General features: G+C 41.3%; 2 protein-coding genes across 2 annotated transcripts; one reads left to right on the top strand and one right to left on the bottom strand.

Moving 5' to 3' along the window:
- Window positions 1-1,307: 1,307 nt before the first annotated feature.
- On the top strand, window positions 1,308-4,072 carry znf488 (zinc finger protein 488; the record flags this gene model as incomplete). The annotated part of the gene is made up of 4 exons (XM_080507421.1): window positions 1,308-1,424; window positions 2,132-2,351; window positions 2,641-2,869; window positions 2,979-4,072. Exons 1-4 carry the CDS (start codon window positions 1,411-1,413, stop codon window positions 4,070-4,072), a joined length of 1,557 nt encoding a protein of 518 aa, XP_080363547.1. The 5' UTR covers window positions 1,308-1,410.
- A 2,968-nt stretch (window positions 4,073-7,040) lies between these two features.
- gdf10a (growth differentiation factor 10a) lies at window positions 7,041-12,712 on the bottom strand. Its single transcript, XM_080507592.1, has 3 exons — window positions 12,154-12,712; window positions 9,517-10,679; window positions 7,041-9,385 (listed from the first exon to the last, which is right to left on the bottom strand). Exons 1-3 carry the CDS (start codon window positions 12,395-12,397, stop codon window positions 9,194-9,196), a joined length of 1,599 nt encoding a protein of 532 aa, XP_080363718.1. The 5' UTR covers window positions 12,398-12,712; the 3' UTR covers window positions 7,041-9,193.
- Between the last annotated feature and the right edge of the window lie 344 nt (window positions 12,713-13,056).

Genomic DNA, 13,056 nt, shown 5'->3' with positions numbered 1-13,056 from the left:
CTTTCTATTTTTTTTTTCCACAGACAAAAAAATGAGTCAGTGCATCATGAACATTTTTAAACAAATCCAGAAAATCGTGGGTTATATAATCCCCAAAACACCAACGGTAACCGGTAAATTGGGAGAATGCCTATTTGGTTGACCAATAAGTCTAAAATATGCTAAAAGCATGGCAGAGGCTTAACAATAAATGAACATGTGTTGTTAGGCTTTACAGTTCAATATCATGTAATATACTGTATCCACATTTTCATTAGAAGGGAGTGCTCCAGCCCTCCTATAATACCCACCATATTCTTCAACCAGTTGTGCACATTTTGCCCTCAAAACAAAAACAAATGCAGGGCTGGGGGAAGAATATAATCTAATCTTAAAGATTTGAGTACATCTAAAAAGATGAGGAAACTTTCCAAGCTTCGTCTTCATGTGATTGTCATCGAATCCAAAATGCAATATATAAAACTAAAAACCGTTGCAGAAGTTATCTAACGTGAAATAAAACAGTAGTTTTTGGTCTGTGGGGTAATTGCAGCAGGCAGTTGGAGTGCGCCCAAAAAGTCTCCTTTCAAAGCTTTCATGTGCTCCCTCTTCCTCATTTAAAAAGTTGGCTCAATAGCCAAAAGGACATTTACCCAAAACCAAGTCTTTGATGCAGAATAATCATTAAATGCTCATTAGACAGAAACATTTACTTTATGAATAATGCATTTGCCCAGTGGCAAACCCAGACCACCCTGCATCATGTCACGTAATAGTGGGCAATTTTACTATTTCCCTTTGCCCACATTAGCTAGGACAATTTCCACCACTCCTGCAGAGAAGCAAAGACTTATTGTTTCCAGAAACGTGCCCAATTTCTGGCAAGCATTGTGCAAATCAGCTAATACTGTTTTACAAACTCCATGTTGACATTATTGGCAATAATGTGAGATGTATTGCATGATTGCAACTACTATCCATTCCAGTCCACTTTTTTCGGGGATTACACTACAACAAAACATATAATTAAACAGTATGAAGACTAAATCTTCCTTTTTAATCTTTTACTTTATGAAAACACACGAGTATTTAAAATGTGTGTCCAAATCAGTAACCAGTATTCTGACCAATACCACCATAAATAAATGAGGGTTGTTCGAGATTTCTCTTTGTCACTGTAAATCACCCAATGGAGATTTTTTTCTTCTTCCCCAAAACGGAATTAGAGGCGCGCGCACGCGTTTAAGTCAATGCGCCACGCTCCAGTGCGCTTTCTGAAGAGGATAAGTGGGAGTGTGAGAGGAGAGAGGCGACAGTGCGGAGGAAGGCTCAGCCAGATAACTAACTCGTCACCAACAAACCAAAAGGGCTTCGTCTCTGAGGTCCGCTGCACCTGCTGCTGCAACTTGCTGCCTCTCGGCACCAACATCCATGACATCCTCCGGGTGAGTCCAAGGACACCTATACTCACTCACTTTAATGTTTCTTTTTTAAATGGATGATCCTACGTCGTATTCCACGATGCCATTATTATATAGGAAAATAGTCGTTGTTGATTGGCATCGACCCATCCTCTAATTCCAAACCAAATCTCAACGTTTCCACTACTGATAGAAAAAACAAACAAACCCAAATGTCACGTTATACACGAGTCTTAATGCTGTTCATAAATTAAGAGAACGTATTGAACTTATCTTACGCATAGAGGAGGCAGTTTGACACCGCGGCAGATGTGGAGACAAAAGGAGTAACCGAGTGAAAAACTGAGACAAAGGACGTAAGAAATCATTTGGGCTCGAAACCAGCAGCGCCTGTTCCGCAGTGGGTCCTTGATAAAACCATCAGGGGGAAAAAACAAAACACAACAATTCCACAGATTGTTTTTCAGAACAGCAACAGAATTCTGCGCAACTGAAAACCCAAACCACCAAGGAAACCCCACAACATGTATTATTTACACAGTCCGAATATCTAACTACATATTAAAATGTGTAAATGTGCAATATTAGCTTTTTTTGTTTGTTTCGGATGGAATTTGATAATGGCACCGTGATTTTGTCGTGAATTCCCTTATCCACATTTCACTGCAAACTGCTTCACACATATTCCACCTCTCTGTAATAACGTTGAAACCTGATGTGTTTTATAACAGTTTAACGATGGATCACACCTTCCTGCCTCGGTCTTTTTGGACCAGTGAGAGTAAAATCCTCCAGCATCCAGCGGATCTCTACACCAGCGTGGTCGTTACGCGCAGCATCCCTGCGGGCACGTGCTTTGGACCATGTGTGCTCCAAAACACTTTCTACGACACCATTGCCTTCATAGCGCAGAAATCCTGTGACAAGCGAGCGAAATCCTACGTGTTCAGAGTGAGTTAGAAATTTTGTTGTTGTTCTTCTTTACATTTTACTGTGTAGTATAATGCTCAATCCAAATAATTTTAAAACCATTACCTATGTTTTCCTTTACCGTTCTTTATTTTATATGACGTTATTTTCACGTAAGATGAATGAAACATGAATATGATTTTCAAATGTTCACACTGACACCTGCAAACACACTTCTGATAGATTCAAAATACAACTTGGATAGTTTTATCTTGTAAGCACAAGTTTGTAAGAAACCCAGGAGTAAAATGTCGGCGTCTTCTCTCAACAGGTCGACCCTGAGGCGATGCGTAATTCTGCGTTGGTGCTGTCCTGGTTGCGGCTCGTTCAGGCGGCGCGCAGCAGGGAGGAGCAGAACACTGAGGCCTTTCTGAAAGCGGGTCAGTTGTACGTGAGGACCACCCGAGACATCCAGGAGGAGGAAGAACTGCTTGTGTGGTACGACCAGGAGCTGTCTCATCTCTTGGGTTTCACAGACAGGACCAAAGGATCAAAACAAGGTGAGTCACGTACAGAAAAGGTCATTTGGTATAATTTGTCGTCTCATTACAAATGTCGATTTATCCACAGATTGTCACGCCCTAAAAATATATTATTGTCTTCTTTCAGAACTCAAATGCGAACGATGCCACCAGATATTCAAAAATGAGTATCCTTTCCTGGCCCACTGCCGATTCCTGTGTCCTCAAGTCAAGACTGACACTTGGAGCCGCGAGATTTACGAGCACAAGAATGTGGAAGTAAAGAAGCAGCACCGAGTGACAGATTTCCACAACATCGCAAGGGATTTGGAGCACAAAAAATCATCTGGCTGCAACGAGGATGCGGAGGTTTCATCCAAGAGGAGAAAATACGAGGAAACCCTTCATCCCAAATGGCGAAAAACAGTTCTTTTGGAGAAGACGAACATTTCAAATGATGATAACATTACGCAGCTGAATAAAGGCTACGACCAGTCAGCAGGAGAGACGTCTTCGTCTGAAGAGAAACTAAAACATGACCACATCAAATCGGATAATATTGAACACAAAAGTGATGCAACTTCCCTGGCTGGAGAGACCAAGAGCATTTTTACGCAGGACAGAGAAATGAAGGCACGATCGGAAAGAGAGGAAAGCTCGGGAGTGCATTCAAGCGGTAACAGCGCCTTTTCTCTGGTCCTCCCCTTCGGCCAGGGAGAGCAGAAAAGCGCCTTTTGTAAACCCAGTAAAAGAACTTCTCCCGGTGACCAACGCGCGCATCTCAGCAGCGCTTCAACAGCCCCCTCTAGCCGCCTGGAGGAGATGACTGATGCGTTCACCTCCAGGACTGTAATGGGATACAACAATCTGATTGCGTCCAACATCCTGAGCGGTGAGCTGCAGACTGTACCCTCCCCCGTTGCAATGCATAATGCTTTCCATTACGCGCCGGAGCACTGGTCCAGAAACTTTGGCGCTCAGCTGCAAACCGCATCTTCTCTCACGATCCTTCCGCCTACTTTCACTTCCTTCGTGTCGGTGCAGAACTGGTGCGCCAAATGCAACCTGTCTTTTCGCATGACCTCAGACCTGGTTTTCCACATGCGCTCCCACCACAAAAAGGAGTTTGCGGCGGAGTCTCAGGTGAGGAGAAGGAGAGAGGACAAACTCACCTGCCCCATCTGCCATGAATACTTTCGCGAGCGACATCACCTCTCCAGACACATGACCTCTCATAACTGAAACAATAATGGACTAAAAGCTATATTTATTTCCTAATGGTGCTCGTATTTAACAAGCTTTGACTCCTGATTCACATCGAGACTTTGGTGTAGGCCGTAACATTGAATGTAGGTGTCTGTAACATAGCAAATCGGACACAAGCGACCACCTCAAACCTGTCCATTAGGTGTCGCTAGAGATACATGCAAACTGATGCCACTGCAGTCAGACGTCTGTCCCCTGAGCTCTGTATGTTTGGTTGATGATTATTTTGTGCCTTAAGGAACGCCGGAGGGAAGACAGACTGTGCGCTCGCGACTGTGTGCGTAAATATCCGAAAGGAGTCCTCGTATTTATCAGCTTTTGTCTGCTCCGGTTTGTTTCAGCGGATATGAATTGAGTGTGTTTGCACATATGTTTGGAAATTTAAAGTTATCAAACTGAAGCAAACGTCTTGGGTATTTCTTTTCCTCTATCAGCCTGCTTTAAATTAGTTGATTTTAGCCCAACAGATGGCGACTGAGACCAACTTTTGTTCTCTCATTAGTTGATTTAGTGTTTAAAAGTTCCACTCAGCATGTTTTCTTTGTGTTTAGACTACCCCAAGTGATATCAGGATGTTGGTAATTTATTGGGGGAAAAAATAAAATGTTGCACCACACAATAGGAGGAAATAAACACGTTGTTTCCCTCAGACCATTTTACTTTTTTTTTGTTTGGTTTTAAAAATCCTTTATGCGCATTTAAATTGTAACTTCCCAGTTTACACAGTTCAAACAACTGGCAGCCACTGTGGTTAAAATATTTGAGAACATATTCAAAATCATAAAACTAAGTTATAAAATTACCATTTAACAAATGTAACAATATATGACAATACATTGGTAGTGATAAATAATAAACAATGTAGTCATACAATCCTAAAATGGGTTTTGTCTGTGTTAAGCAGCCTAGTAGCAAATTAATTGATGGACTTGGAGCAACAAGTAGTTGGGATATGGTTCATGTATGGTCTGTCTGAAGGCATGAGGGAGATTTTAGTAGAGACAAACTGATATGTTTTCTTTTGATTTCTTTTAACAGTCAACTATTTTCCCAAAAGGGAACTTAAGTCCATCTGCTGAAGTCTAATGATCTTTGAGCACACCTTAACAATATTATTGGGACTCTTTTTCCTTTCACTGGCATCTCCTTGAGCCAGCAGGTAAAATTAGGAGTTTAAAGGTTTTAAACAAAAGTTACATAAACTTGGGTTGTATAAATGACCCCAGCTGTATAAATAAGTGAATTCTTTGTTGACAATCAGATTTGTGTGGACAGTAATCTTTAAGATGGATTATGGATTAAACAAGGTGCGGAGATACTCATAAGAGTCTGCAGTTTTAATGTTTTCAATATTGCTGATGCATAACATTGCTTTCTTATGAATTAGCTATCCTAAAATTGATGATCAACTCATTTGTTTTTTACAGATTAAGATTTAAAATGTTATTGTTGCAATATTTTGTCAACTCCTTCATTTCACAATGAAACAATATGGGAACATTTTATAAAAGTGTAATTTTATGTTTCTCCATCAATCATGGGCAGCTTATATTCAGACTGGACGGACGGACATAAATTGCTCTCTCAGTTACAGCTCAGTGAGACAAAACGAGGGCATAAGGTTCACAGCACAGTCAAATTATTGCTGGCATTAACAACGTTCACTATTAATATTCACATTCGAATATAACACAGTCTAATGTACCAGTTTTCTTGCTTTTTAAATGGATCAGACCATTAGTTGGAGCCTCCTGTGAGTTCACTAATATCTCAGTTTGAGTTTAACACATTTGCTTTGTTTGTGGTGGTGATCAACTGGAAAGCATATGTTTGATAACTGTGTGGGTGGCTCAGTTGATACACTGGGTTGCACAATATACTACCAATAATACCAATACGTATTGGTGGTTTTACTCCACATCGAGCTCTATCTATATGTCAAATGGGGCTCGGAGTCTCTCTGCAGGACACTGAACCTCAAGTAGCGTTGCAATGACTAACAATATAAAATCAACTCCAATTAACTACAACTGAAACTTCCAAGAAGATGTAACTACTGCATTTAAAAACGCTCAAAAAATATTTGCATTTTAGAACAGCACTTATTGAAGGTTGCTAAAGGACACTTACCAATGCTAATATGGACTAACTGGCTGAATAAAGTTGAATGTTTTTTATATAAAATTAGTCTTTTAAAGAAAATATCGACGGTCTCCTTGATTGAATACGTGATTAAGCGATACAGTTTCACTCTAGTAATACCCTCTCTTAGTGAACAGAACCATTATTTTCCCAAGTTTAGTTACCGTGGGAGGAAAGAGCTTTTCAGCCCAGACAAAAAGCCTCTGTTGTCTAATAATGGCTGTATTGCTCTCCTTTAATTGAACAGTCATCATATGGAAAAACAAATATTGTTCTTGGTTCTCTGCTTGCCTCGTTTCGTTCTGGCTTTTGAGCACGCCGGGCTCTGAACGTGAGCCAAGACTACTGTGGTTTTCTCAACTGGACTTGATCATTGTAAGTACTCTCCTGTGACTGTGATTGTGCTTGACATGGGGTTCACTTTCCAATAGAGGCCTGTAAGTCGGGATTACAAAGGGGATCAGTTTAGAACGACAAAAAAAGTGTGTGTCCCCCGCTACAGTTCAGTCAGCCAATTTGAAATTATGAGGTATTTTCAGGTAAACATTATTCATTCCAATTACAGTCATCGTCATCATTCAAATACAGGTCAAACACTGGAAATGGCATGAGTTGCTGAACATTTTCATTCATTCAGATGTTCAGAATAGAAGGCATTATCAACATATTTGGTAATATAAATCTCTGTCCTTTCTTTTAAACATCTTCAAATATGAATAAAAAATGAAAAATATTTTTTTTTCTGTCCATCAACATTTTATCATCTCATCAATACACATTTTCATAAAACAACAGTTGGTGGAACAAAATCAGTGAAGTTCATTAGTGTATATAGTACATTGTATCTCGGTGATAATGAAACAAAATGTGTTCATTCCTTCTTTGACTCAGAATTAAATTATTCACTCTCTTTCTAAGTATTTCTTTTCACAAGTTAGAATCAAATTAAATTGTATCCCACTTGATTCTCACCTATAAACAAAACAATTCACTTAGGTCTTTGCAAACTAATCTGAAGGCATGAGAATATGTAAATTAAAAAGGCATATGCACCTCCTATAACAAGATAGGTTTAAACTAAATCTTACAACCAGTGAAGGGGAGATTCCTGTTAAAGAAAAATATTTAAATTTTATTTCCCTTTATCATTAGATTTCTTCAATGAAAAAAACCCCCAAACAAAAACATTAAAAAGTATCCTTGGATTCAAAGCTAAAAGACAATAGAATATAATATTTAGCAGAGGGCAAGTACTTTTATTAATTACTGCACATTTTATGAAGACAGTAGTGATACAATTGTTCTTTAGAGTTACCAGTTGACTGTGGTTCATGCACAAAACATGCACCCATGCCTCAAGACGAGCAGCATTATATTAATCTGCAATTAACAGTATGAGTGTTCAATCTTTTGTTCCTTTTGTCAAAGAAATAACTAAATGTCAGTCATTGAGACTATGTTGATGTCCAGTTGTGGTAAACTTCAAAGCTTGTGAACAGATGTGGTACTCTGTGCCAACATTTCAAGGCTCAAGGCAAAGAAAAAATCCCCACAGAGTAATGGGCTGATAATCAAACAGTTCCCTCTGTCATTTCACTGTCAGTTTGACACAGTGTTTAGGGACCACATGGGTCACCTTCCTCCCTCAGTGGACTTAAAACGGTTGAGATCATCTGTCTGAAGACCATATGGGGGTTTTTTGTTGTTGATGTTAAGTTACTGAGGAGAAAACCCTCTTATAGAAATATTCTGCTTCTGAATTGGATGACAGATAGAAAGGAGGGAGTGCACCATGTTTTGTAGTTGGAATGGCTGACGTCCTAATAGGTGCAAGCCTGCTTCCTCCATCAACCATTAATCCACAGCGCCGCATCCGTTGCGTAATTTGGTGGACAACACTTCTGAGCCTTTGGTGTCAGGTAATAATGGGTTCAAGGGGCCCTCGGGGGATGTTAGTTATCTTTGAGTGGAACCTTTCTGCATTCATACAAAGCTATTTTGGAATGGCGATCTAGTTTTAGCCTTGATTTGAAAGATTTTTTCACCTCAAGAATTAAATATTATATGCAGTAATGTCCATGAATGACCCAATGTGTAAAACAATAATATTCCAGCAAGGCTGTTGGATTAAATTACATTTTTATTCTAACTTATAGAAGACTAACTTTTCATAATTTAAACAATACAGATGTACAAAACAGTGTAATCTAAAATATAGTAATACATTATCTAGCAACAATGACAAATTAATTTGAACCAAGTCTCACTTTCAAAATAAAAAAAAAAAAAAATTCAGGTTAAATATCAATCTTGACATAAGGGGGTTGGCGGGTACAAATGGATTCCAGATGCTCTCTACGCTTCATTGGATACTTCCTTTTTAACATATAAAGACCAAGAATGCACAATAACCTTCTCATCTTGCAAATATTTTTACACTGCATGTAAGTACAATGCACAAAGAACAGCTGGACACTCTATGTTAAAATGTTTCATAATCTCCCTGCTGTGTAAGCTGCCCAATGACACATTGATACAGTCTTTTATTTATAGCCTTTGTATCCAAAGAACACGAGAACAATAACTCACTGTGAGCTGTTTGAAAAACAAGTACATTCTGTGATATAAAGGAAAAGGTCCCTTAAATGCTCCTGTTCATAAAATCCTCAATGTTATTTCAAACACAGAGTTAAAACTACTGGGCCTCTCAGACATGTGGAGCTCTGACTTTACATGTGTGACTCTGTTCTTTTTGCTAACACAGATGCCAGACAATGCCTCTCTTCAGGTCTACTGCCGCGGGACAGAAGAGATGGAAGTGATTTCTCTACAGCCTATGTTCCTTTAGGAATACCAACGGCCAAAGTGACTTTGTTTCTCAGGATCTGGAAACCACTTTACAGAGGTACGGTTCTGTCTCCATTAGTCCTGCTTCTTTTTTTTCCTGTTTTCTCCCTATCGACAGGAGCAAGACTGGACGGACATGTTGGGGTAAATCTTGAGCACTGGGTTCCTGGATTCATCCTGGTACAGCACCGCCAGAGGACTCATACTTTCCGGGACGCAGCAGGGCTCTGGAACTCCAGGGATGATCCCGACGGCTCGGACTATGCTCTGGATTGTGGCATGGTTCGAGGGTCTCATGACCTGAGAGCATTTGAGAGAAGAACAAAATGTATAAATGGGGAAAATCAATACAATTATTGAACCTCAAATGCTATTCTTCACCACTGGAAAGTTCAAAAGATAGAGATCAATTCAGATGTATAAGCTCGTACCTTGGGCATGGGAAATCCACACGTGCCAGCACAATAATAGGCATCAAAGGCCTTTGGTTCAATGACCCACTCACTCCAGCCAATATCAGCAAAATCCACCCGGAGGTTCCTCCTGGAGCAACCTCTGTGCTGGGCGCTGCTCCACTGCCGCCTCCTGGCCTTACGCATTGTTTGTTCATCAAAACTCAGAACAGGTGACTGGATGTTATCACTCCCCCTGTGCTTTTTTCCTTCCTTTCCCTCGTGTATCCGCTCATATTTTCGCCTGTCACTGAGAGCTATTGTACGAGTGTCTTTAAGTTTTTTCACAGTTGATTCTTCAGTTTGGACCCCCTGTGGTGTTCTTTCTCCTCCTTTGAGAGCGTGAGACTCGTGTACTCCTCTACCTTGTTCCACAGCTTCTTCTTCCTGACTTTTTCTTTTCTTTTCCTTCTTTTCTGATTTAGGTTTGGGCTTAAGTGCCAGGTACCAAGTGCTCTCCCACAGGTCCTCTTTCCTGTATCCACTGGGCTTGTACTCAACCTCAGGCAGCTCATTGTTCTGGATGGGGTCAAGGAGTAGGTTTGCTTCCCTTCTCACGCGTCCTTTCAACTCTGGCGAGGAGTTTGGTTTGTCTCGGAGCTGGGAAGACTGAGAGGAATGTGAGGGCTCTGTTCCTTCGTTGAGAGGGTCGTATCTCTGAAGGCTTGGCGCTACACTGTTGGGCTCTGACAAGGCTTGGTCATTAGCATATAGTAAGAGATATGGCGTGTTGCCAACAGACAGGGTCTCCTCTGGTTTGTACTGGTATTGCTGCCCAAAATCCATTTCAACTGACACCAGCAGGTGACCCCTATCCCGTGCCTCCTTTATGACCTGGGTCACATCTTTCATCTGCCACACCCCTCTCCTGTGGAGGTGGAAGGTCACATTGCCTAGAAATGACCCCATTGACCCAGGTCTGACCTCTGACCCAGAAGAGACAGAGCGGAGGATCAAGCTGACGGATGGTGAAGGGTGGACGGCAGCAGAACGGCAGGATGGGCTCTTGAAGCGTCTGCAGATCCAGGATTTTTGATGTGGATGTTTGTCAAGCAGGAAGTGGAATGTGGCCGACAGGACGACCTCCGAGTCCTGGAGGGTGGTAAGGTTGAATCGGTACATCATCCTGTGGTCAGCGGAGTCTGCAGAGGCAATAAATGAGGCCGTCAGCGTCAATCAGGCAGGTGGACACCATTGCACTGAACTCTTGTGAAGTCATGTGTTATGGAATTTGTATTTTCACATGTGGAAACAATTCTGCACTTTTGTATCTCACAGGTGCTTCTATGTTCTTGTTTCCAAAGAGACAAATTAGCTGAAACGAGTGAGTGATTATCTGATTGTTTTTCTGACTTTCAGACTAAATATTTGCAGTGATTAGAAGGTTTCAGCCTAACAATGGTATCCAGGAACTGACCCTTCTTTGAACTCAGGTATTTAGGCTCTTGGTAATAGACTTCTCAGTAATCTGGGACGGAAAAGTACCATTAGGAACAAACAACAATGCAATAAAAATGAAGTCATCGTTAGGTAAAGGTACAGTGTTGCAACAAACACTTTAATTTGTGGTTCATCAACAAAAACTTGGGGAGATTAAACACATTCCATTTGCAGATTTACATGTGCTGTGTGGCTGGTGATATTGTGGGTAGGTTTCCTGAAGGTGCCCCGAAGAAGACCCAAGTCTGGATGTGGCTGGCAGGGCTGGGGGGCTGGGGGGTGGGACAAAGAGCTACATATTCATGATGAACATTAACTCCAACAGCAGAGTTATTGTTCATTGTATAAGAGTTCAGCAGAAGTATGGAGCGACTCAAGAGATATACATTACCTTGGATTCAGTCTGCATATGGAAATGCTTACCTCAGTTTCTCTTAAAGCTTCTCCCTAATCCTAATACAGCCACAACTGTCTGCCCAGACATCAAGACGTAATCAACTGTTTTAACAGGTCTTACATTGTTGTGAAAACTCTCTTACATCTCTCCTTGGATTACAGCAAGTCTCTGTAGTAAAAATACACACGTGTTATGATATGCTATCTGAGAGCTATGCAGGGTATAAATGTCTGTGAGTTGTGTTCGTAAAAACAGCATCAGACAGAGAGGAACGACTGTGCTTTAAGCCCCCTTGACTCCAGGACGTGGAATCATGACTGATGTTCTGCAGAAACAACAGGAACTCAGGAGCCAGCGAAAGCGACCCTTTGCAGTGCACAAACAACCACTAGGTTTTACTGTACTTTTTTTTTTTTTTTTTTTTTTACTGAAAGAGAGTTCATTTGCATTCTTGCACTTATGGCTGGGGCCCAACTGTGTGACCGCAGTGGCTCAAAATCATTTACCAGACAAAATAGTCCCACCTATTTATAGCATCTGGTTGAAACCATTGAGTGATGAACTTTTAATAACTGAACTGTTGAAAGAGGATCAGAGGAACTATGTGACTGCATTATTATTATTATTATTATTATTATTATTATTATTATTATTATTATTATTATTATTATTATTATGATGATGTCACAAATTGTTCACCGAGACATAAATTGACGCATTCAACACTTTTACAGCAACAAGTCGACATTGTTGGCAGATTGATGAGTGTATTCACACACCTTGGCTGCTTCTGAAACTCTTGACAGTGTTTCCCTCTTTAAGACGACCATCCTTGTTGTATTTTTCGTACAATCTGTGGATGTGCTGGTAAACCGCGTCCTGGTCCAGGTCCTTGGAGGAGGGATGCGACGCGGAGCGGGTGAGACTGCGGTCCGCTGTCACTATCCAGAACGACGCAGCGGCCAGGAAACTGTGCAACATCACCAGTAACAGGTGCGAGGAAACCATAGTTTGTCCTGCCATTGAAGTGCTAGAATGAGTTGGAAAATAATCCGAGAGGTAGAAAATGTCCAATAACGCGTCAGGAGACGAAACAAAGTATAGAAGTGCGTGCGCTCTTCTCTCGGGTTGTCCTGCGCGCTCGCCTCGCTGTCGCTTCTCTCTCTCTCTCTCACTCTCTCTTTTTTCTCTCTGTGTGTCTGTCAGAATGAAGGGGGACGGGATGCTGAGAGGGTTAGTCCGGGCAACTGTTTGAGCTGCTACTTTTAAACTTGCGTCTGTGTGAGCGCCAGAGGCTTGAGGGGGTTATACAGGAGTTCAGAGAGGCGCTGACGTACACTGCTGTTATCCAACGAGGTCTCTCTGCAGAGCGCACAGCCAGAACTGGAGGTCTTGACGCTGCTGCCACCCCTCAACCCCCCCCCCCCCCCCCCCCCCACACACACACACACACACACACTCCCCTTCCTTCCTTTTCCAATGATGGTGTGGTTGATGATGATATCTTCCTTGTAATTTGTGCATCAGTCGAATGAAACAAGCTCCAGGCACTGTGCTCAAGAGCAGACTTTGAAGTGATTTTGTCAGACAAAGCCTCTGTTCAAACTCCACAAACTGCTTTTTTTTTTTTTTTTTTTTACTTTGCAGGCAAAGTAATTCTTCCTCAAAATTTCCAGCTCACC

This window comes from Blennius ocellaris, assembly GCF_963422515.1.
Source record: "Blennius ocellaris genome assembly, chromosome: 13".
NCBI lineage: Eukaryota > Metazoa > Chordata > Actinopteri > Blenniiformes > Blenniidae > Blennius > Blennius ocellaris.
The sequence above is the reverse complement of the archived record's forward strand: the minus strand, read 5'-3'. Positions and strand labels throughout refer to the sequence as shown.

Bases quoted from the DNA above. Each gene is read 5' to 3' on its own strand.
- gdf10a (XM_080507592.1), bottom strand. From the start codon at position 12,397: ATGGCAGGACAAACTATGGTTTCCTCGCACCTGTTACTGGTGATGTTG. The intron at 10,680-12,153 runs GTGTGTGAATAC...TTGCCTCTGCAG, and splicing joins GAGTTTCAGAAGCAGCCAAG to ACTCCGCTGACCACAGGATG. The intron at 9,386-9,516 runs GTACGAGCTTAT...AAATGCTCTCAG, and splicing joins GTGGATTTCCCATGCCCAAG to GTCATGAGACCCTCGAACCA.